We start from the raw sequence: 20,974 nt of genomic DNA, 5'->3' as shown, positions 1-20,974 counted from the left end.
TCTTGAATTTTCACCTGTGAACTTTCTTCTTCCTGTTTCATAGTTGTATTTCATGGTACTTGACATAAGGAGTTCTCCTTCTCCCATCCCTTTTCCTTTTTCCCCTCCTAATTATCACCTTCCTTTTTTTATTGGATTTAGGTTTTTGAAAAAGGATATTCTTATCCATATTTGCTAAGCGCATTTCATCCTTGCTAAGGATCCTATGATTCCTATATTTGACACCATGGTACAGAATCTAAATCCAATGCTCAACACCTGTTCATTTCAATAATCTTCCTTTCTTTTGTGAATCTCTTCCCTTCCCTTTATTAAATATTAACTAAACCATGTAAGGCTTTCAACTTTTTGCCATGTAGTACTTTTTCTGTTTCCCTGTGCTTTGGTGGTAACCCTGGGTTTTTGAAGACTGTGCTAACAGAACATAGGTTCCAGCAGGTCCTGCTGAGTTGGAATGTCTTTTGATATTGGCCTGGCAATAGCCACTGTAGCTGTCATCCAAGAACCAATCTAGATAAAGTAATGTGAGAGACCCATTACCAGTCAGACACCAGGAGTTAGAAAAATAGAAGTTATTTTTGCTATAGCAATTCATTCACTCCTCTCAGGTTTCCTTGAATTATTGTGATCAGCATCAGTAGTTAATGTACTTTCCTAAGTCATTGATCCCTGAATTACTGAAATAAATGTTGTACTTTTTGACCACCAATTTGATTCCTGTGCCTCACCCGTCTTCTCCCAACTGCCATCATGTCCTTTCATTGTGAGTCTGTTTTGAAACTCTCCATAGTGTTCATGCATGCTTTGGGTTTTTCGCTTCATTACAGGTATTTAAGAATTTGCAGCTTTTCATGGAGAACAAGGACCCGGGGGATGAGCTGTTTGACAGACTTACTGTGAGTTTTTTTTTAATGGTTTTTATTAACTTTGCTACTTCCAATTGATTGCATAAGATGTCATTGTGACTTCTGCAGTATACTTTTTGTATAATATTGGTTAGACTGAAGGTTATAGAACAGCAAATAGAACACAGCATTTCAAAGCTGACTTGACTATTGCATTCATGTCCATTAAATATGACTTTTTAAAAAAGTCTTTTGACAAAAAATAATGTATTCATCATTCACATGTTTCTTTGTTATTGTGTTATATCTTGGTGGATGATACAAAAAATCTTATCTTAAATGTCCATACTATAATAATGTGTCAATAGGAGGTAGAGAATAAATGAATCTGTCAAGGGACAAGTTAGGTTGAATTCTCTCCCTGTGACTGTTGTTGGAGGCTGGTTCTTCACAAGAATTAGTAGAAGATCTTCATACATACAATCAGTTATATGCAGCTTGCCCAGATTAGGAAGGCTTTCTTAGTTCTTTTGTGTTCTATACTTTCTTCTCATGTTCTTCTTTTACCCTTTTAAAGTCTTGCTTTGCTAGAAATTGAAAACAGAAAGTAAGCAATCATGGCATTGCTGAAAATCCTTTGTTTTCAGACATCAACCCTGAACAAGCATCTTCAGGACCTAATGGATGGATTGACCGCCAAGGTGTTCAGGACTTATAATGCATCCATCACACTGCAGGAACAACTGAAAGTACTGACCAATGGTAATAAGATCCACCATGGTGTGGATTAAATTTTTAATAGAACAATGTTGTTGATCAGCCTTTTTTTTTTTAAACTATTGCCACTGGCAGTGTAGCAGAATTAGCCGGACTTGGGCTTGGATGCTGGTTCTGCCATTAGTGCCTGTTAATCATTTAAATGACTGCTCTCTCCCTCTTTTGCTTCTTCCTTCCCCAAGACAGCAAAGCAATTTGACATAGGCAAAATATGTACAACCTGGAGTTGTTTAAATAGGAAAATGACATGCCTGAACTTATGTTTAAGGAAGATTTTGATAGCTGAGAGGAGAATAAATTGGAGGGGGAGAGAAAGTTGAGGCAGAAAGCCCAATCAGAAAGTTATTGATATAGCATAACAGGTATGAGATAACAAAGGTCATACTGGAGTGATGTCAGAGGAGAGAAGAATGTTACTTACAAAGGTAGAAAGAACAGTACTTGACACCTGATTCAAAGTAGTGAGCAAGAGTAAGTGAAGAGTCAAGGATGACATCTGGAAAAATGGTGTAATCTTAGTGAATTAAATTGGGCTGTTATAAACAAAACAAGCAATGTGGTAGCTTAGCTTATTTTGGTTAAAAGAAAAACAGTAATATAATAAAATGAGAAATTGCAAAAATATAAAATGTTAAACAAAAAAGGAAATTGTAAACTTACTATTCCCATCTCTGAAGAAGAAATTAAGCAAACCACAAAAGAATTCCTGCAGGAACAGATCTGGGTCTAGACAGATTTACAAGTGATTTCTCTCAGATACTTAAGGAAATAATCCCTAGGTTATATAATCTCTTTTTAAATAAAGAAAGTGTTCAAAGTATTTTTATGAAACAAATAAATAGTTCTGATTCCAAAATCATAGGTCAGTAAATACTTGTAACTTGCAGGGCCAATTCTTTTGCCTGGGGGCAGGGAGAGATAATAATGTATACCCAGAAGAGAACCTATCTCTGCAGCATGCAGAAGCTCTTGATTGAGTTAAAATTCCATGTCCTGAATGTAGTCCTGCCCATGAAAAGCCTGGTGTCTGGGATCTGATACGCTGTTGTTTTCTCCCAGGTTGGTAAACTCGTGAGCAATGTAGATACTATCTTCCCATGTGGGACCTGTGGTGAGGCTACTTCTGAATCCAATCCCAAAGAAAGGGTTGAGGTTAGCTATTCTCCACCTCTTACATATATTTATGTAAGTGGCCCATTTTTTCCCATTCATTTATTGTTTATTTTTCAGTCTTCCAATTTCTTGTGACCCTATTTGGGGTTTTCTTGAAAAAAGCCATTGGAGTAGTTTCTTCCCATTTCTGTCTCCATTTTATTTTATAGATGAGGAAATTGAGGCAGGTGTGGTGAGTGACTTGTTCAGGATAACATAGTAAGTGTCTGAGGCCGAATTTGAACTTGGGATTTCCTGACTCCAAGCTCTGTATTTCATCTACTGCACCTTCTAGCTGTTCATTTTTTCTTTCATAGGATCTTAGAATTTCAGGATCTCTCTCAATGTATCCACCTTCCTTTAACGATAAGGAAATCCCAGAGAAATGAGGTTACCTGTCAGAAACATAATGCCAGAGCTCTTTCCTTCATTTGGGAAAAATCAAATGACTCTGAATCATTATGAAAGTGTGGTAAGAACTAGGCAGTTAAGTGGATAGAGCATCAGTCCTAGAGTCAGGAGGACCTGAGTTCAAATTCAGCCTCAGCTGAATTTAACACTTACTGGTTGTGTGATCCTGGGCAAGTCACTTAACACAATTGCCTCAGCAAAAAAAAGAAAAGAAAAGAAAAAACGAACTAGGAATCAAAATTCAAGTACTCAATTAGATTGCTGGAGTGAGAAGGGTGGCAATATATGATGAATTGTAACCATGAGCACTTTCTTCACATTCAGTCCTTGATTTCTTATTAAATTCTTTTTGGTGTCTCTTTGTATATTGGTTCTCTTACAAATGTGTTTCTCCATCTTCTAGCTGAAGACAATGTAGCAGCTAAAATTTTGTCCTACAACCGAGCAAACCGCGCAGTAGCTATTTTATGTAATCATCAGCGAGCAACTCCTAAGACTTTTGAGAAGTCCATGCAAAATCTCCAGACTAAGGTAAATTAGTAAATGTTACTAATAATTATTGTCAATGTGGTAGTTGTTTAATGTCATAGATTTGTACAATCCGTCCATTTGTCTTGTAGAGGTTTGACCCTATAGAGAAAGAGACAGACAGAATCCATGAGGAGTAACTGATATCCCTCCCCTCATCTCTGAGCCAGTTTTCTAGAAGTCATAAAGCTATTTTTCAAGGAAAGTTTCTTTTTCTGAGTTTTCTTATCCATTACTTATGTTGTTACCCTGTTTTCAAGGCAAGCTGCTTCCTCAGGTAACTGAGGGGAGGTGACTTTGTTCAGATTCTTGTACATTGAGCTAAGTTTAATCTCTTCAGAGTTAACTGACGTTTATTCCTGCTCATGATGTGACTTAGAGCTTTGGAGTCTGATTTATAATCAAAGCCCACTTCTTTGGAAGTATTAGTGGTCTATTTAGACATATTATGCCAGGGGGTTAGAGGTCATCAAATCCATTCCCTTTCATTTTACAAAGAAACTGATGCTCAGGTAACCAAAGAGAGAGTGGCCAAATTGGTATATCAATCCAGGTTGTCGGCTCCCAGCCTCAGTGCCTTCTTCTCTTTGCTGCTTCATGATTCCCTCCCTTCCCAGCCCATCCCTGCCTTTTTTTTTTTCCACATCATCTTTGTAAATGTGAGGTCTAAGTGGAGAAACCCCTAGTATGGAGTGGGAAGAGGGCTAGACTTGGGAGCTCAGTCTGAATCCTACATCAGGAGTCTTTCTAGCATTGTGACATTGCAAATTACTTAATCTCAATTTCTTCTTTAAAATTGGAACCATTCAGCTCTTAGTAACTGGCCCAATGAAGAGAATCAAATGAAATATTTTCTTTATAACTGTAAAATACTCTGAGTAGTTGTTAAAAGCAGATAGTGTGGGGCTTTTATGTGTTAATGTGTTTATAATTGAATGCATAATGCCCCACTTCATTTTTAAGATTTGCTAGTTCTATTTTTAGTGTTTTAGGATTCTAGATTTATTCAAGATAGTCAGTAGCATCTTTGTAGGGAAAGATACATCTGGCATAGATGTTTTCCCATTGGGTGCCCTCATACTGGATAAGGAGGTGATCATTTTCACACTAGAGAGGACTTGAATGCAGTGGGTAAAAGCCCACTCTAAACTGATCAGTTGTTCAAAGAACTGTCATGGGGAAAGGACAAGTGAGAGATAGCAGAGACACAGGTTTTGATTCCTTATGAAGAAAATCTTGAGCTGCTGCAGAAGGTGGTTCTGGAAATGAGGGCTGAGTGACTCTGGGGAATCCCATAGAAGGGATTCCTGTTGACATTCCTATTAGACCGGGCTCTCTTTGAGATACCATCCAACCCTAAGACTTTCTAAGGAAGGGCTTGTCTAATGGAATCTTCTTTTGAAGATTGATGCTAAAAAGGAGCAGCTAGCCATGGCGAAGCAGGAGCTGAAGAGAGCCAAGGCTGATGCCAAAGTGAGAAAGAGCATCAAGTCCAAGAGGTAAGGTCTCCATGGATGCATCTGACAGGGGCCATTGTGGTCCACCATTCATCAGAATTGATGGATTATCTATTGTAATTCCAATGTTTCCTGGAATAGTTTTCTGACTATTGATATCAAATTTAGTCAGATATAGATTAAAAATAGTTAAGTTTTAGCTACTTTATATTTGTTACCATGCCAATCAGCAACTAACCCAAGACCAGCAGGTGATAGTTTGGGGCATGTAGTGCTTTAATGGGAAGAACACCAGATTTTGAAGACAGAGGACACACCTGGACTCTAGCCTCACCACGGGGTCACGTCCCCTTTCCTTTAAAGTCTGTGTCCTTTTTTGTAAAATAAGAGGGTCAGACTGAGTTCTATAAAGGAACCTTCCAGGGAGAGATTCCACTAGACTTTTGATTTATAGACTGGAAAGTCCATAAAGGCATGGATGGCATCTTCCTCCAAATGGTTTCAGGACCTTCATGAAAAACTTGCCCAGCGTCAGGTAAAGAGGCAGAGAATCATCGACACTGGAGAAAAATCAAGGTAGAAATAGCAAGAGGATGTAACTGATACACAATAATTACAAGATAGATACTAAAATTATGTCTTTATATCAGAAAGCCCAACAGTTTGGGATCATGGGTGAGAAGAGGAATAATTTTGTATAATCAGGCTCTACTGGTTATACAATTTTTCTTTAACACATCCAGACAATTACGGTGGACAAAATTAATTTTTTTTTAATTTAAATTTAAAAAATTTAAAAATGAGAACAGCAACACATTGGGGAAAATTAAGACAGTGGGGGCTTAGCCAGCTGCACCAGAATGGGATGTTATAGATCTCAATAAGATTTTTTTTCTCTCCATGATTGAGAATATAGGATCGAGGGTGAACAGAGTCATTTTTCCTTTAGGTCTTATTCCAGACCTGTAGTTTCTTTACTTTCAGTGGAGAAAGGGGAGGATTTAGTCTTGTTTTGTGGAAAGTCACAGGTCCACCCTGGACATTTTAGACACTAGATCTCATGTGTGCTAGGATAGTCTTGGGCTCCATAGCTCATATTGGGCTAATAACTTTGGATTCCCAGCTTTGATGAGTTTCATTATTCACCAGTCATATGTAGAGGAAGAGAAAGAAAACCTATTTGTTCTGTTGCCTTACCACTGGGTGAGAGATGCCTGCCTTGCCTATCAGTGTTTGGCAATTAAGAAGGAAAAGAGATTTCTTTAGATCTCCTGTTAACATTGTTTTCTTGAGAAGATTGAGGCAGGGAGCCCAATTCTTTCCATCTGTATTATGTTGGAACCTGAGCTGTGCCTTGGCCTCTGTTCTGCAGGTGACCACCTAGGTCTCCTGTCCCTTTTTCCTTGTCAGATGGGCACAGCCAAGCTTTCTGCTGGCCATAACACTTTCAGCTTCCCCTCCAGAAGATCAGAGAGGACATTGCTTTTTCTGTTCCCATTTACTGAGTTGGGCTACTTAGAAGCAGTCAAGTTCAGATGAGAAGGTAATTTAGTTCATTCTTTTTTTCTCCAGTAATGTAGACAAGAAGAAAAAACTGCTGGCCAAGTTAGAAGAGCAGCTTATGAGGCTGTGCACCCAAGCCACAGACAAAGAGGAAAACAAGCAGGTCGCCCTGGGCACATCCAAACTCAACTACTTAGACCCCAGGATCAGCATCGCCTGGTATGAGAAGCTAGATGTTTGCTTTTTAAGGGTCTTGGGTTGTGTCCAAAAGTGGGGGGGGGGGGGGGGGAGGGGACCTGCTAGTTGAAAAAGACAGAAGCAAATGATTGTTTTCCTGAAACTTTTTGTCATCCAATCTTGACCCATTTCTTCCCAACAATAGTCTTGATCTTTCTTTGTTTGATCCTTTTTTTTTTTTTCCAGTGTAGATTTTTAAAAAGAACCCAAATCCTTATCTGTGGTACTTATTTTACCCACAACCCTTAGCTTATTCTGACCTTCAGTTCACAGGATGGTGTCACACATTGATATTCCTCTTCTGGTCCCTGATTTTTCCTCTTCACACAAGTATTTGCAAAATCTGAATCAGTTATTAAAGTCCCTTTGTCCTACAACTAGAATGCTTTCCTTCCCTCTCTAAAACCAAATGGAAAGCATACCTCCCTGGAATCTTTCTAATTTCCCCATCCTCTTCCTCTTTTCACTTCCCTTTTGTTATGATTTAACTCTTAAATTCATATAGCATTTTTTTCTTGTAACTTTTTAATATACTTATCGTGCAATATGTTGGACTCTTCCACAGGTGTAAGAAGTTTGGAGTGCCAGTGGAGAAGATTTATAATAAAACACAGAGGGAGAAGTTTGCCTGGGCAATCGATATGGCAGATGAAGAGTTTGAGTTCTAAACTAGTATTTCTGTATCTATTTTTGAATCGTTGAGGTTTTCGATTATTAAACAACATTGGGAGGAATTTTGTACAATGAAGTATTTTACTAAAGATATATTTGGTTCTGCAATCTGAGTGCTGATACTGCTTCCTAGGTCTTGGTCAGAAGTATAACTGGGATTTCCTTTTCTGATGTGACTGTTGAGGTTATCAGCTTTTTGATATAACTGGGATTTCTTTTCTGATGTGACTTGAGATTATCAGCTTTTTGACTACTCTTATCTTCTGGGATACTATTAAGTTTGATGACAGCAGTTCATCTCTATTGTACAATTTGTCCCTTGAATTTATTGGTGAAAAGAAAAATCTAAAACCAAATAATGTGTCTGGGTTGGGGTGGGGGTGGGTGGGGGTGGGAGTAGAAGAATAGATATGGTGTGTGAAGGAGGTGAGTTTCCTTTTTACTCGGAAGAAATTTTAGTAGGTTTTCTAAAATTACTAAAATTTAGTAGGTTTTCAGGGACCTAATTTTTTTTGTCTACAAGAAGAGGTTTCATATTTTAATTATCCTTAGTCAGAAATATGGGCAGCTCTGTTGCTAAGGAAATAGTTGGCATCAACTGGGTCAGTTGGGACTAGAACTTGGGTCTCCTAATCCCTGGTCTAGAGCTTTCTGTTGTAATTAATACTCCTTCAGTAGAAGGCAGTGAAAGTTGCTGGTTTTGTCCATGCCTTTGCAGGACCATTTCCTGCTGCTTCCATTTCCAGGCTTACGATGAGCCTGACTACACACTTGGATAAAACCTGGTCCCTCCCCTCAACAAACTTACAGTCTTAACAATAGTAGACAAGACAGGTACACAAATAGGAAGATATTTTCATGCTCAAATGCATGGTAGTGACACTAAAGATTGCCAAGTACTGAAATAAAACTTTTCTGGAAGACACAAGATCTCAGCTGGTCCTTGTAGGATAAGACAGGAAGAGAAAAGTGGTTCCCAATTGCAAAAATGAAGGCCCAGAAGCAAAAACAAATATGTATTAATGAATCACAGATATAACTATGGTGGGCTACAAGAATCATAGGCCTTCAAAATAATCAAAGTAGTTTATGTCCTCTAGAGAGTGAGAAGCAAGATTCCGAGCAGAATCATATCAAAGGAGTTAGATTAATTATGATGGTTGGGTGTGAGATTTAGGGAGTGACTGAAACTAGGAAAATTGACTTCCTCCAAAGATGAAAAAACCAGAAGAAAATAACAGCTGGAAGTACAAACAAAAGAATTAAAATTTGGTAATTATTTCTCAATTATCCTTGTTTCCATGAAAACATGCTCTACTGATTCTTTTTCCCTTCAGTCTATCCTGAGTAAGTATCCTGAGTAAGTCTTTTGCCTGACGACCTGCATGCAGCTATCAATTTCATTAATTGATTTGGCACTCATTAATTGCCTCTTCACAGGTGATTTTTTTCCAACATAAAACCAAATGAATAACATCTCTGTTCTTAAGGCCGTTATAATTTGAGAAGGTTTTGAAGGCTTTAAGAGGCAGAAAATCCAATTAAGAATTTTCTTTTACATATTCATGTGAAAAGTTTTGCTGAGGAGTATGTGAAGTCTGACTAAAGACTTTCTCACTGTTGTACTCAAAAGGCTTCTCTCCACTCTGGATTCTCTGGTGTTCGGTGACATCTGAGTTAAGCTTAAGCATTTTCTCACATCTTTTAAGCTTTTTTGGTTTCATTTCTGTATGGGTTCTCTGATGTTCAGTAAGTAACACAGATTGATTGAAAGCTTTTCCACATGTATTACATTCATAGGATCTTTCTCCTGTGTGAATTCTCTGATGCCGAATGAGATTGGAGCTCTGACTGAAGGCTTTGCCACATTCTCTACATTCATAGGGATTCTCTCCATGATGTATTCTTTGATGTCTTACAACATTTGAGCTATGGATGAAAGTTTTCCCACATTCATTACATTCATAAGGTTTCTCTCCAGTATGAATTCTCTGATGCTTAATAGCATCGGAGCTTTGACTGAATGTTTTTCCACATTCGTTACATTCATAAGGTTTTTCTCCAGTGTGAATTCTCTGGTGACGTATAAGGTTAGAACTCTGGCTGAAAGCTTTGCCACATTCTTTACATTCATAAGGTTTCTCTCCATTATGAATTCTCTGATGTCTAACTACATGTGAGCTGTGAATAAAAGTCTTCCCACAGTCACTACATTCGTAAGGTTTCTCTCCAGAATGGATCCTATGATGTTTGATAACATCTGAGCTCTGGCTGAAGGTCTTCCCACATTCCTCACATTCATACGGTTTTTCTCCAGTGTGAATTCTCTGGTGTTTAATAACATCTGAATGGCATTTGAAGCTTTTCCCACACAGCTCACATTTATGGGGCCTTGTTTCTTTGGCACTTCTCTTTTGTTTAACAAAATTTGAATTCTGAGTGAAGTTCTTTCCAGATATTTTCTGTTTATGATCTCCCTTCCCTCTGGGAGTTTTCCTAGGCAAGGAATCTTTTTGCTTCTCTGAATTGTCCTCAGTCTTACAAGATTCCTGCAGTTCTGGTCCCTGAAGGACACCCAGGAATCCTGAAGATGGCAGTTCTGTGTGATAAAATACTACTTCCTTGGGAAACTCTTGCTTTGGGGTCCATTCTTCCTTCTCAGCATTGACTTCATAGCCTAAAACAAAACAAGACACAAATATTCCATCTAATTTCTGAAAGGGAAAATCACACTATTCCTAATAGATACCATATATGATGGAGGTTAAATGTTTTGAAATATATAAAGCACTAAAGGTGGCAGCATTACTACTAAGTTTTTCTCCTATTAAAATATGAACTTCCAATGGCAAAACACCATCTTTAACCTTTTACTTAGCTGATTGGTTAAATAAATAAAAGTAGAGACTGATTTAAAAAAAAAAAAAATCTGAATTTGTAACCAGGTCTCTTGGCTCTTTAATTCCATCACTCTTTCCTCTGAAGATCTTTTCCCAAAATTGGATTATATACCAAACCATGCCAGTTTTTCTATCACAACTTTAGGTTAATGGGATTAAAACTAGACCAATGGTAGAACCTCCAGAATTCTAATCATTTCCAACCCCAATAACCAATTCTATTTAGTTTTGTAAAGTAATCCTGTGCAGAGCCACAATCCAAACATGAACCTCACCCCAAATTTCAGTGATAATCTGCAGGATCAATTTTGCCTCCTTGAATTAAGACTTCTAATTCCTTTTATTTTTTTCCCTGTGAATAAAGACCTTGGAAGTTAGGATTTTTACTGATTCATTTTCTTGGCTTTATTTCTATTGCAATTCTAATTCATTTTTTGTAGCTATTTTCTATTACTAATTTGGGGAACAGATATTCTCCTTTCTCTTTTTTAAATTTATACTTCTTTTAATTCTATTTACAAAATATTATTAAACTCACATTTGTCAGCCTTTGTTAGTTGTACTTCATTCTTCTCCAGGAATCTAGCATCTTTGTGTTTTAAGACATGATCCAGATGTCCAAATTTCAGTCTCAGATACCATTTTCTTAGCCAGCTATTCCCTACTCAGATTTATTTCTTCTGTATCTCTTGCTTTCAGTTAGCAAAAATGAAGAAAGTACAACCTTATGATCCTCATGGCTTGTAGATTTTAGAAACATTTGTAGTATTTTTAAGGTTCCTTTTGGCACTATCATTCACATGCACATGAATCATTAGAAAGGGATGGTTGTCATCCATTTTCATAATGTTGGATTTTTTGACCCTGCAACCTCCACTAGTACGCTTTGGGAGGAGAAAAGACCTATCTGTACAAAAACATTCCTCAAACAACTGCAATAGCAAAAAATTAAAATTGCTAAGCCCAGAGATTTGAGAAATGCTTGGGAAAATATGGTATATATAATTGATAAGACTTGTACTGAGAGAAATTCAACTATAAAGCATTCAAAGAAATACAGAAGGAATCACACGAGGCAAGATGTGAAGGAATACTGCACAGAAGTCCCACAAGTACAGTTTTAAGCTTTTAATGTTAAGACCGAGCTCACACTTTTGGGACACACTGACTACAATCATGTAACATTAAATAGCAATTTAATTCAACTCAAGTAAGTACCTGTGTGCCAGGAATTAGTAGTAGACACTAGGGAAAGAAACAAATAATTCCTACTTCAAAGAGCCATATTTTACTATGGGAAGACAACTGTACATAAGTAACACAAAATGTATAGAGAGTAAATGATTTCTGCTACTACTTTAAGTAAGCTGCCTAATCTTTCTAGGCTGAATTCTTCAGCTGTAGAATGAGAGCTGGACTAGATAATTTATTGTTCCTGCTTGCTCTAAATCTATGGTCTTATAAATACCAAGCCATTTGGGGACAGGATTGCTAACTATCGGAGGAATCAGAAAGAGTTTCCTGTGGAAGGCACTTGAACAGAACCAGAGGTTCCAGCAGAGAACTGTGTTGTTTGGTTTTTGTTGTTTTTTTAATAGGATTCCTTTTTAGAAGTAATCTAGGGAATGAGAAGGAGTGAAGTGGCCTGGACAGAAAGCCTAATAGCTACAGAAAAGCCTCTGAGGATCTGCCCCAAGTCTAGGAAGGGATTATCACCTCGTGGGAGGTATGGTCATCTGAGGTCCAAATAGAAGTGCCAATGAGAGGAAGAAGTCCTTCCATGGCCCAGTCCAGGCAGATCATTTCAGGCTTAGAGACTGGAAACATGGAGGGGAGAGGAGGACCGTTGCTTTATGCTGGGGATTTAGAGCTTCCTACCTAAGCCACAAGGGGAATTCTTTTCTAGGTGGGGAGGATGATCTGTGAGCAAGGATGCCGTGGGGAGAGCCGGCTGACCACATCGGGCCCTTCCTCCCAACCCAAGCCTTTTGTTGTATCCCCAGCACTTAGCACAGTACCCTGCATGAAGTCGGAGCTTGATGTTTTGCTAACATCCAGAGGTCACCTAGTCCACCCTTGTGTTTGACAGCCAAGGAAAGTGGGACTCAGGGAATGTAGGTGGCTTGTGCACAGTCACAAAGTGACAGGAGATGAATCTGGAGCTTCTGCCTTCAGAAATATTTTTTTTTCTTATCCTAACGAGATAACAGTAACAAACAGCATTCCCCTGATTTTCCAATTTGGTAATCCTATCCAAAAAAAGAAATAGTGTGACATGAACAGGTTGCTAGTTCGAAGTTAGTTGGAGTTAAACCAGTTCCTTGTAACTTACTTTTTTTTTTTTTTGGCTGGGGCAATTGAGTTAGGAAGTGTTGGATCTGAAACCAGATTTGAACTCATGTCCTCCTGACTTCAGGGTGGGGCTCTATCCACTAAACCAACTAGCTGCCCCTCTTCATTTTTTAAGATGGTCACAAATAATACCTTTTAAAATTTTACCAAGAATTAACATTGAACTAGTTCACTCGCCTATAATTTACAAATTCTCTCACTCTTCTCTTTTTTTGAAAATCTGAAGAACATTTTCCCATCTCTCTTCAGAGAGGTATTGCCTGTAGTCTGATAACTTTCAGATATCACTGACTGTGGTCCCTCAGTCACATCCACCATTTCTTTTCTTAGTGATATAAAGTACATTTGGGTCAAGTGACTTATTCTGAGTATCAACCATTTTTGTTCAGCTGCTTCCAGAACAAAATTTAATCTCCTTGGCAGTGAAAACAAGCAAAGAATGTGGCTGAAATAAGACACTGGAGTAATCTGAGGTCTAAGTCAACATGACTAGAAATTTTCAAGGATGACACCAAGGCAAAAACTTGAGAAAAGATGATAGATGGTACCAGTGAAACTACAGGGAAGGTGGTCCCAACTCACTAAATAGACCTCAAAAGAACTAAGGTCAGAGGAATTAGCATCTCTCCTCTTGGTCCCATTAGAATTGTGAGGAGGGGCTACATGGGAAGAAGTGGCAAGGTCTTCAGATTTGTGAGGGGCCAAAAAGGCCACCAACCCACCCACACCTAAATAAGAAGCCCCTCTAACATTCCTGATAAGTAGCCATCCAGCTTCTCCTTAAAAAGTGAGAAAGACAGAGGAAGACTCCAGAAGGAGAGAGAGAGAGAGAGAGAAAAGAAGAGGAGGAGGAGGAGGAGGAAGAATCAGGTTGGAGTAGCCCTGGGGGAGAATTAGAAGTGACCGGGTATAAAATAAAGGAGTATGATACAGACTTAGTTCTTAAAATATCTGATGGACTGATAGGGAGTTACTGGAGGTGAACATGACTAAAGGGAATAGATTTCAGTTTAACAAGTTTCTTAAAGATAACATCAGTCAAAGAGTGGAACTGTCTGCCTTGAAAAGTTCCTCAGAGACTAAATGGTCAGCTTCCTTTTGAGAGGAATAGGGTATAGACTTTAAAAAAAAAATCTTAGAAATCATCTAGCCCAACCCCTCGTTTTAGATAAAGGTCAATGGTTTGTACTTAGAACCTCATCTTTATGGGATAATCTATGAGCATCTTCCAAGTCCTTCACAGCCTGAAGTGAGGCAGAGAAAGGTCCAGCGATGGCAGAGAAGTAGAAGGTTTATGGCTGGACCTGTGAAATCATGTCTGATTTTTTTTTGTCTTCCATTTCAAACCAATGAGACCCTTAGTTGGCTTGTTGTGGAGAGGGCTCTAAGGTCACCACTTCTCCCCACAGTGATTAAACCTTCTTAGAACCTCACACATCTTGTCACTGTGATTGCTCTTGGAAGGGAGTTGTCAGTCTTTCCCCCAGTAGCCTCTCTAATTTTCTGGACCAAAGTTAACCCTCCTTAGCCACTACTCCTTTAGTGTGTTACTTTCCCATCTTTGCTGGTGGGAACTCTGCATTTAGATTTGTATTCCAGTCTTAGCACATTGTCTGGCACAGAGAAAACAAGCAGTAAATGCTTTTTCATTCATTCTGAGAGACACTGACTATCATTCTAACAAACTAGTGAGTACCATGTTGATGATGGAAGTGAAGATGAGCCTGGTAGTTTGGGGGTCCTGATTGTTCTCCAGGTGAGGAGGAGATGGCAAGTGGAACAGGAGATGAATTGCTTGATGGACGCAGGGCTGCCATCTCCAAGGAAACTTCTTGTTGCCGTGCACAGATAGGACTAGAGAAAAAGAAAGATTGTTCTGGTAAAATGATAGAGAGAACATAAGGACATAATGATGGAAGTTTAAGCTCCAAGAGGAAGTGTTCCCTCCCCTCCCAAAAAAAGTCCCATGGTTTGAATCCCAACTCTGAACAACTTCAAGATGCACCAAATGATCATGGAGATCCCTTTAGCTTGAAATCCTATGGTAGGAAGCTTGGAAACATCCCCAAAGACCCTATATGAACACATATATGGACACAGTCTCATCTATTTCATGGAGTTAAAAGCTTAAGAAAAAAGGAAATCAATATAGCCTAAGAACTAGACACTTGGCTGAACTATCAGATTTTAGCACCAGTGTTAAAATTTCCACCTCAAATCTGATACCATAACTCGTTTAGGAAATTATCAGCATTGATTCAATGGTTCTGTATTAAAAGCTTCCCTTCAGCTTAGGCACAGGAAGAACACTCACTGGCCTTTCCCACATTTCAGGGTTCAAGGACAGTTGAACTCTATCCCTAGGAGCTAGAATCAGTCTGTTCTGCTAGGAGGTAGACAGGCACTTAAGCCCAGTTGCACACGTAGAACCCTCTGGGAATTCCAGGTGTACCAAAACCTGGCTTGGGTTTTGTTTTGCTTTTGGTCTTCTTTCCTATTCCAATAAGACCCTCAGTTGGTTTGTCTGGGAAATGGCCCTTAGACCCATTTCTCCTTCTAGTGATTAAACCAATAAGGCTTAAGATCTGTCTTCATAGCACTTCATAAATCTCATCACCAAGAGACAATAGGATTCTCAGGGAAAAAACTTAAGTTTGTTGGACTTGTGGACACTGCAAATACATGTAAATAGGGATGGTAGCATTTAAAGGCAGACACACTAGCCAACTTAGTAAGTGCTCTACTTAACCAACAATAGAGGGAAACATTTTGTACTGCACTCATTTGCTTAGCTTTTGGGGGGAGTTTGGGGCCACTCTGAGCCTAGCAGTAGGAAGCCAAGGAGCTCAAACTAGAATATTCAGCCCTCTTGAAAATAAATACAAAAGGAATAAATAGATTTTAAAGAATCTTAAAGCTGGAAGGGACCTTGAGAGGAATCCCCTTCTGGCTTCCCTGAAAGAGAATCTTCCAGTTTTCACTTCCACTAAAAGTTTCTTCTTGTGATTAATCAATTTTTCTTTTCAGCAGCTCCCTGGGCTGGTCAGTCCACCTGGATATACATACACATATAATTTAATGGAGATGGTCTCTGTCCTTGGGTTTATATTCTAACGGAAAACTATACCTAGAGGAAGGTGGTGGCGATCAAGGGCATTTAGACCTGGGGAATCAAAGGGTGACCAATGGAGTAACAGTCTTAAGTCCCTTTCTCAATGACAAATATCTTCTTGGGGTAAATGGAATAGATGTCCCAAACACATTTTAAGTTTCTACTCTGCTGAATAACCAACCCTGGGAATAAAGATATGGAAACTGAAGAGTTCTCCGTGGTCCCTTTTTGGTGATTCCACCTCAGCTCTCTCCCAAGCATCACCCTGTTTAGAAGCATCTAAGGCCCCACGGAAACAATTCAGGCTGCGGCTGAGCGCCTGGGCTTCCAGGGGGGAGTCCCTCTCCTCCTAGCCTGGGAAAGCTACTTCGAGATCTCATTTAAAAGCCGCCCGGACACCCGGACTTCCAGGGACAAGGAACTGGAAGAGATTTGAAACCCATTCCCCCAGGTCTTGCCCAGAGTGGCGACTCTAAGGCGGGCGCCCAGCCCCGGTTTGATCCCCTCCGGGTGAGGGAGGACCCCGCGCTCCGCCGGTCCCCACCTCCTTTCCCCTACGCCAGTTGAGTGAGGGGCCCAAACCATCCCGAAATCTGTCGCGTCTCCAGGTGAGCGGAGGCGTGAGGCTGTGTGCGTGGCAGAGCCCCCCGGCTCCCTCCTCCCCCGCCCCGGCGCGGACACCCCCGGCCCCCAGGGGAGGGCGGCCTCACGCCCCCCCCCATCCCGAGGAAGGAGGTCCCTGGCGTCTGTCCGGTCCCATCCCCAGTCACTGGGATGGCCAAGCTCGGGCCGCCCCGCTGCTCAGCAAGCTCCCTGAGCTCCACCCAAACCGCCTCCAGGTGAGGGGGCGGTCCCCTCCATTGGACCGACCGGCGCCGGGCCGGAGGAAGTCCCTGCGACCTGTCTCCGGGTCGCCTTTTGTCCTGTCCCCAGAGGAGGGAGGTCCTCACTCTCGGTGCCTAGGAGAGGAGGGAGGCGGGGTCTCCCGAGGGAAGGAGGGTGCAGCGTTCTGTCCGGTTCCCTTCCCCCGCTGCGTGACGAGGGGACACAGGCGAAAGCGGACTCCCGGGGACACGCACACGGGCTCACGTGGGTAGGGGCTCCCCCACACCAGATCGGGGGCGCTTTGGCAGGATCGCGGATCCCGAGGGGGCACACACTGACCGAGCATCCACAGGCCCCGAGCCTGAGCCGAACCCCCGGCCGGAAGTAGGCCCACCCCCCTCAGGGGACCCGCCAAGCCCAGGGTCCCCCTTTCTCCCCTCAACACTTCCGGGGGCTTCCTAGGAACAGCGGGAGGCTCTTTTGTTAGGTTTCAGCCTGGGGAAGAAAGGGGAGGGGCGGAGAGGGAGGTCCTTGGGAAGGAACAAAGAATGATGGCCGAGGAGAGAGGACCGAAGGAGGCGGGGTCGTCCTGGCTGAAAGCCTTAGAGGGGAAGGGGATGGAGAAAAGAGACCAGGGCCGGCAGAGTTCCGAGGGAAGGACCCAGGGATGGGAGACGCTTTGGAGGAGGCAGGAAACGCCACAATTATTGTTTACATTTTACAGAAAAGGAAACTGAGGTCAGGGAAAGGATGTGCCTGAAGTCACACAACTCGACTCTGGGACAAAGTCTGGGAAGAGGATCACAGGGGGAGAAAGCTCAGTTTTCCTTTACGTCATTTCTGTAAGCATGGCTTTTGATACAAAGTTATTGGAGGCCGAAGATCTGCAAGAGTCTCTTCTGAAATTGTCACAGGATGTAGTGCAACCCTTGTTATTTCTGGGTCCAATCCCACCAGTATCCTTTTCTTTGGCTCTTTAATTAATCCATATAGAACTTTACACTGAAAAATTTCAAAATGTAAATTTGCCTATTACTCAAATATAGTTTGTCTCAAATTCCCTTCACATATCTGACAGTGCATATCAAATATCCTCCTGTGTGACAAAGTAAAACAGTTCATATACACTATGACTGCTGTGGGAGAGGGTCTGACAGCCTGTGTTCCATTTCACAGAAGATCTGGACTCAATGGAGCCTGTAAACAAAGCAGAAACTATAGAAAAGTGCTCTGGAAGCCATAAGCAATGCAGTTCTATCTTATTCTGGCAAGTCCACGCGTCCCCTGATTCTCCACCAAATCATAGCTAGTTTGGACTTCTCTCAAGGAAAACGAACTTGGGACGGCTTGGGAGCAATCCTTCCACAGCTGCCGTCCCTGCGCCCAGGTCTCGTTAGCTGTGCAGCCACACGCATGACCCTCTTCTCTGAGAAACTGGTACTGCCTGGGGACTTTGGTTCTCTCTCTACTAGTCTAGACTCTCTCACACTTGGGGTTCCTAGAGGGACACCTCCAAGGCCAGCATTGTCCAGGAAATTCCTTCTCACATCTAGGAGGCTAGGACTCAGGAACTCAACAATTGTCCAAAATTCTCCCCCTTCCGTAGAGACACTTCCTCCATTTGGATTGTGAGTTTTTCCTTGCCACAACTGCCACGTGGTTGATAGTTTATGGACCTGCCTCTCCAATACCGATACCAGGAATTCTGAAGGGGTCTGGATGAGTCCATGACACTCATGTGTGCTTGTTCCAAGAAAGTCATTAATGGAAGCAAAGCTTTCCACATCTTCCCCTCCCCACCTCCCAGAGCTTAGATTTGCTTCCAGCTCTCTTGCACTCTCAAAGAGTATCACAGAAAAGGTCAAAGGGGGAGAAAGGGATCAACTTCCCCTTCTCCCTAGGGCTGATCCCTTTATTTACAGGCCAAGCACAAATACTGGAATTCTCCATGGGAAAAAGTTGTTGAAAATTAATCAAAAGCTGTATCCTCCATGCTCTAAAGGAGATGCCATCTGGCACGGTCACATAGAGAAATAGTCACAGCAGCCTGGGAGTAGCAAAGAACTAGAAACAAAGTAAGCCTGTGGCTGTAACTATTTTGGTATATATGGGATCCTTTTTTGTTTTTCACATCCTCCTTGAGAAGACTGTCTACTAGGGACACTTCCACTACTTTCCTTTCTTTTAAACTGTTATCTGGCTCTCACTTTATCCTTCAACTGAAACTGTTCTCTCCACAATTATTAATGGTCACTTAATCACTAAATCGAATGGCTTTCTTGAGTCTCTTCTTTCTTACCTCTCTGCAGCCTCCATAACCCACTTCTTTTTTATTGAAGAGTTTTATCTTTAAAGCATATGCAAGGATAATTTTTCAACATTGACCCTTGAAAACCCTTGTGTTCCCATTTTCCTCCTTTCCCCCACCCTCCCCTAGATGGCATGCAATCCAATATATGCATAGATTCACCTTTGTTTACATGACCCACGTTTCCAGGTTTTTGTCACTGCCCTCTCATTGTTCTCCTGACTACTCCTTCTCAATCTACTTTGCTAGAACTTCCTCCAAAATGTGAACATTAACTTGTGTCCCACAAGGCTTTAGCCTGGCCTTCAGCTCTTCCCCCTTTACCCTATTTCACTTGAATCTCTCCAGATGTCTGCTGGGCATCTCAAACTGTTTCATAAATATCTTTAACTTAAAATACTCCAAACTTGATGTAAATTGTATTCCCTTTAACCTTTGGGGGGGGGCCCCTGAAACTGTGTCCTTTTTAATCTATAAAAGAAGGGTGATTCAGGGTCTCAAGCTCTCCCCTGGGAAAAGTATACTTTTCCAAACAAGGCCCTCCCCAAGTTAAGTGGTATCATTCAGTTGCAGATAGTGGCCAGGGATGTAGTTGTACTACTATAGAGTTGAAGATTAGTACCACTCCCAGGAGCTCAAACTCCCAGTTAAGTAATCTCTTCTGTACTGGAGATCTAGACCCCAGGCATTGTCAACATTGAGTGAATCTCAATTCAATTTTGAATGGAAGCCCCAAGCCTCAGAAGACTAATAAGATAACTGAACCCTGAATCTTCTCAGACATCCTAACAGACTCTGCTGACAGGTGAAGAAATTCTCAGTCTAATCCACCTTTGCTATGTTCCTTGCCCACTAGAAGTCTGTCTTCCTAACAAGTTGGCTTCTCAGTACCAAAAAATCCCTTTTTGCCACACAGATTTCAGGTTTGTGAATTCTTTCACATAGGACCTACGCTTCCAACCAGAGGGGATCTCCCACCTCATCAAACTGAAATCATTTCCCTGGCCCCCTCCCAAACCTTTCCTGTTCCTAACTTTCCTATTGATGTGGGAAAGATTCCTTTCTAGATTCCCATCCTCTCCTAATTAATAATGTAAATTGCCCTTTAACTCACAAATCCTGGTGCCTTTGAATTCCAATAGAAGATCTGACCTGTTCCTAGCTCCACTGGGATCTGAGTCAACTTTGGGGCTACACCGAAAAGCCCCTCGAGCTAAGTCTCCTATTATAAAAAGGCCACCCTGGAAACCCCTTTGCAGAGATTCCAAACATGGTAGCCATGTGAGGACCCTCTGTCCATTGGACCCTTTGTGCCTCCTTATCTCTATCTTCACCTAATAATAAACCTCTTTTATTAATCTAGCTCTCCGGGGCAATAAATGCTTTTATTGGGAACTCGTGCCGCTACTAGACCCCATTTACTGCTGTACCCTTGCACCGAATCTGTACCCCAAACCTGCCACTAGACCTTGACCCTAATTTCATTTAGGTACCCCAAAGCTAGACCTCAACACTGTTACTGTTAAGGGCACTATCATCCTCCCAGTCACCTCGTTTGCAACTTAAGTGTCATGCTTGACTCCTTGAGCTCTCTCACATATAGTCAGTTATACCTTTGAGCCTTCTCCCAGGCTTTCGTCTCTTCTCTGACTACTATCCAAGTGGGCTCTCATCACCTCCTGCCTGGACAACTGCAAGTCTACTGACTGGTCTCCCAGCTTTCATCTGTCAAAAGTAAAAAATATGACTGTGACATCCTCTTTTTCAATCAATGTTGGTGGCTCCCTTTAGCTTTTAGGATCAAATATAACATTTTCTGTCTGGCTTTTAAGGCCCTTCTTAATCTGGTGATGGAGTGGACAAAGTTGGACCTGGAAGGAGGCTTAGACACTTCC

At 41.3% G+C, this 20,974-nt stretch overlaps 2 protein-coding genes and 1 long non-coding RNA gene across 5 annotated transcripts in view; 2 read left to right on the top strand and 1 right to left on the bottom strand.

Moving 5' to 3' along the window:
- The window catches only part of TOP1MT (DNA topoisomerase I mitochondrial), an 85,934-nt gene extending 78,290 nt beyond the window's left edge, over nt 1–7,644 (top strand). For both annotated transcript variants that reach the window (XM_051971187.1, XM_051971188.1), the window contains 6 exons: nt 828–896; nt 1,493–1,607; nt 3,589–3,716; nt 5,118–5,212; nt 6,743–6,892; nt 7,476–7,644. In XM_051971187.1, coding sequence (XP_051827147.1) covers nt 828–896; nt 1,493–1,607; nt 3,589–3,716; nt 5,118–5,212; nt 6,743–6,892; nt 7,476–7,578 — 660 coding nt within the window. In that variant the 3' untranslated portion in view covers nt 7,579–7,644. The remainder of the gene's footprint in view (nt 1–827; nt 897–1,492; nt 1,608–3,588; nt 3,717–5,117; nt 5,213–6,742; nt 6,893–7,475) is intronic.
- A 938-nt stretch (nt 7,645–8,582) lies between these two features.
- On the bottom strand, nt 8,583–14,936 carry LOC127544538 (zinc finger protein 436-like). The gene is made up of 2 exons (XM_051971218.1): nt 14,531–14,936; nt 8,583–10,259 (listed from the first exon to the last, which is right to left on the bottom strand). Exons 1-2 carry the CDS (start codon nt 14,649–14,651, stop codon nt 9,124–9,126), a joined length of 1,257 nt encoding a protein of 418 aa, XP_051827178.1. The 5' UTR covers nt 14,652–14,936; the 3' UTR covers nt 8,583–9,123.
- A 1,895-nt stretch (nt 14,937–16,831) lies between these two features.
- Nucleotides 16,832–20,441, top strand: LOC127544554 (uncharacterized). Of its 2 annotated transcripts, none has more exons than XR_007949471.1 (2): nt 16,832–17,035; nt 17,496–20,441. It is a non-coding gene; the product is annotated as an uncharacterized LOC127544554 (long non-coding RNA). The 2 variants fall into 2 exon arrangements; XR_007949472.1 differs by having other exon boundaries at nt 16,832–17,039.
- Nucleotides 20,442–20,974: the final 533 nt, after the last annotated feature.

The sequence above is a fragment of the Antechinus flavipes genome, chromosome 1, assembly GCF_016432865.1.
Source record: "Antechinus flavipes isolate AdamAnt ecotype Samford, QLD, Australia chromosome 1, AdamAnt_v2, whole genome shotgun sequence".
In the NCBI taxonomy this organism is placed as follows: Eukaryota; Metazoa; Chordata; class Mammalia; order Dasyuromorphia; family Dasyuridae; genus Antechinus; species Antechinus flavipes.
This window is presented reverse-complemented; position numbering and strand designations above follow the sequence as displayed.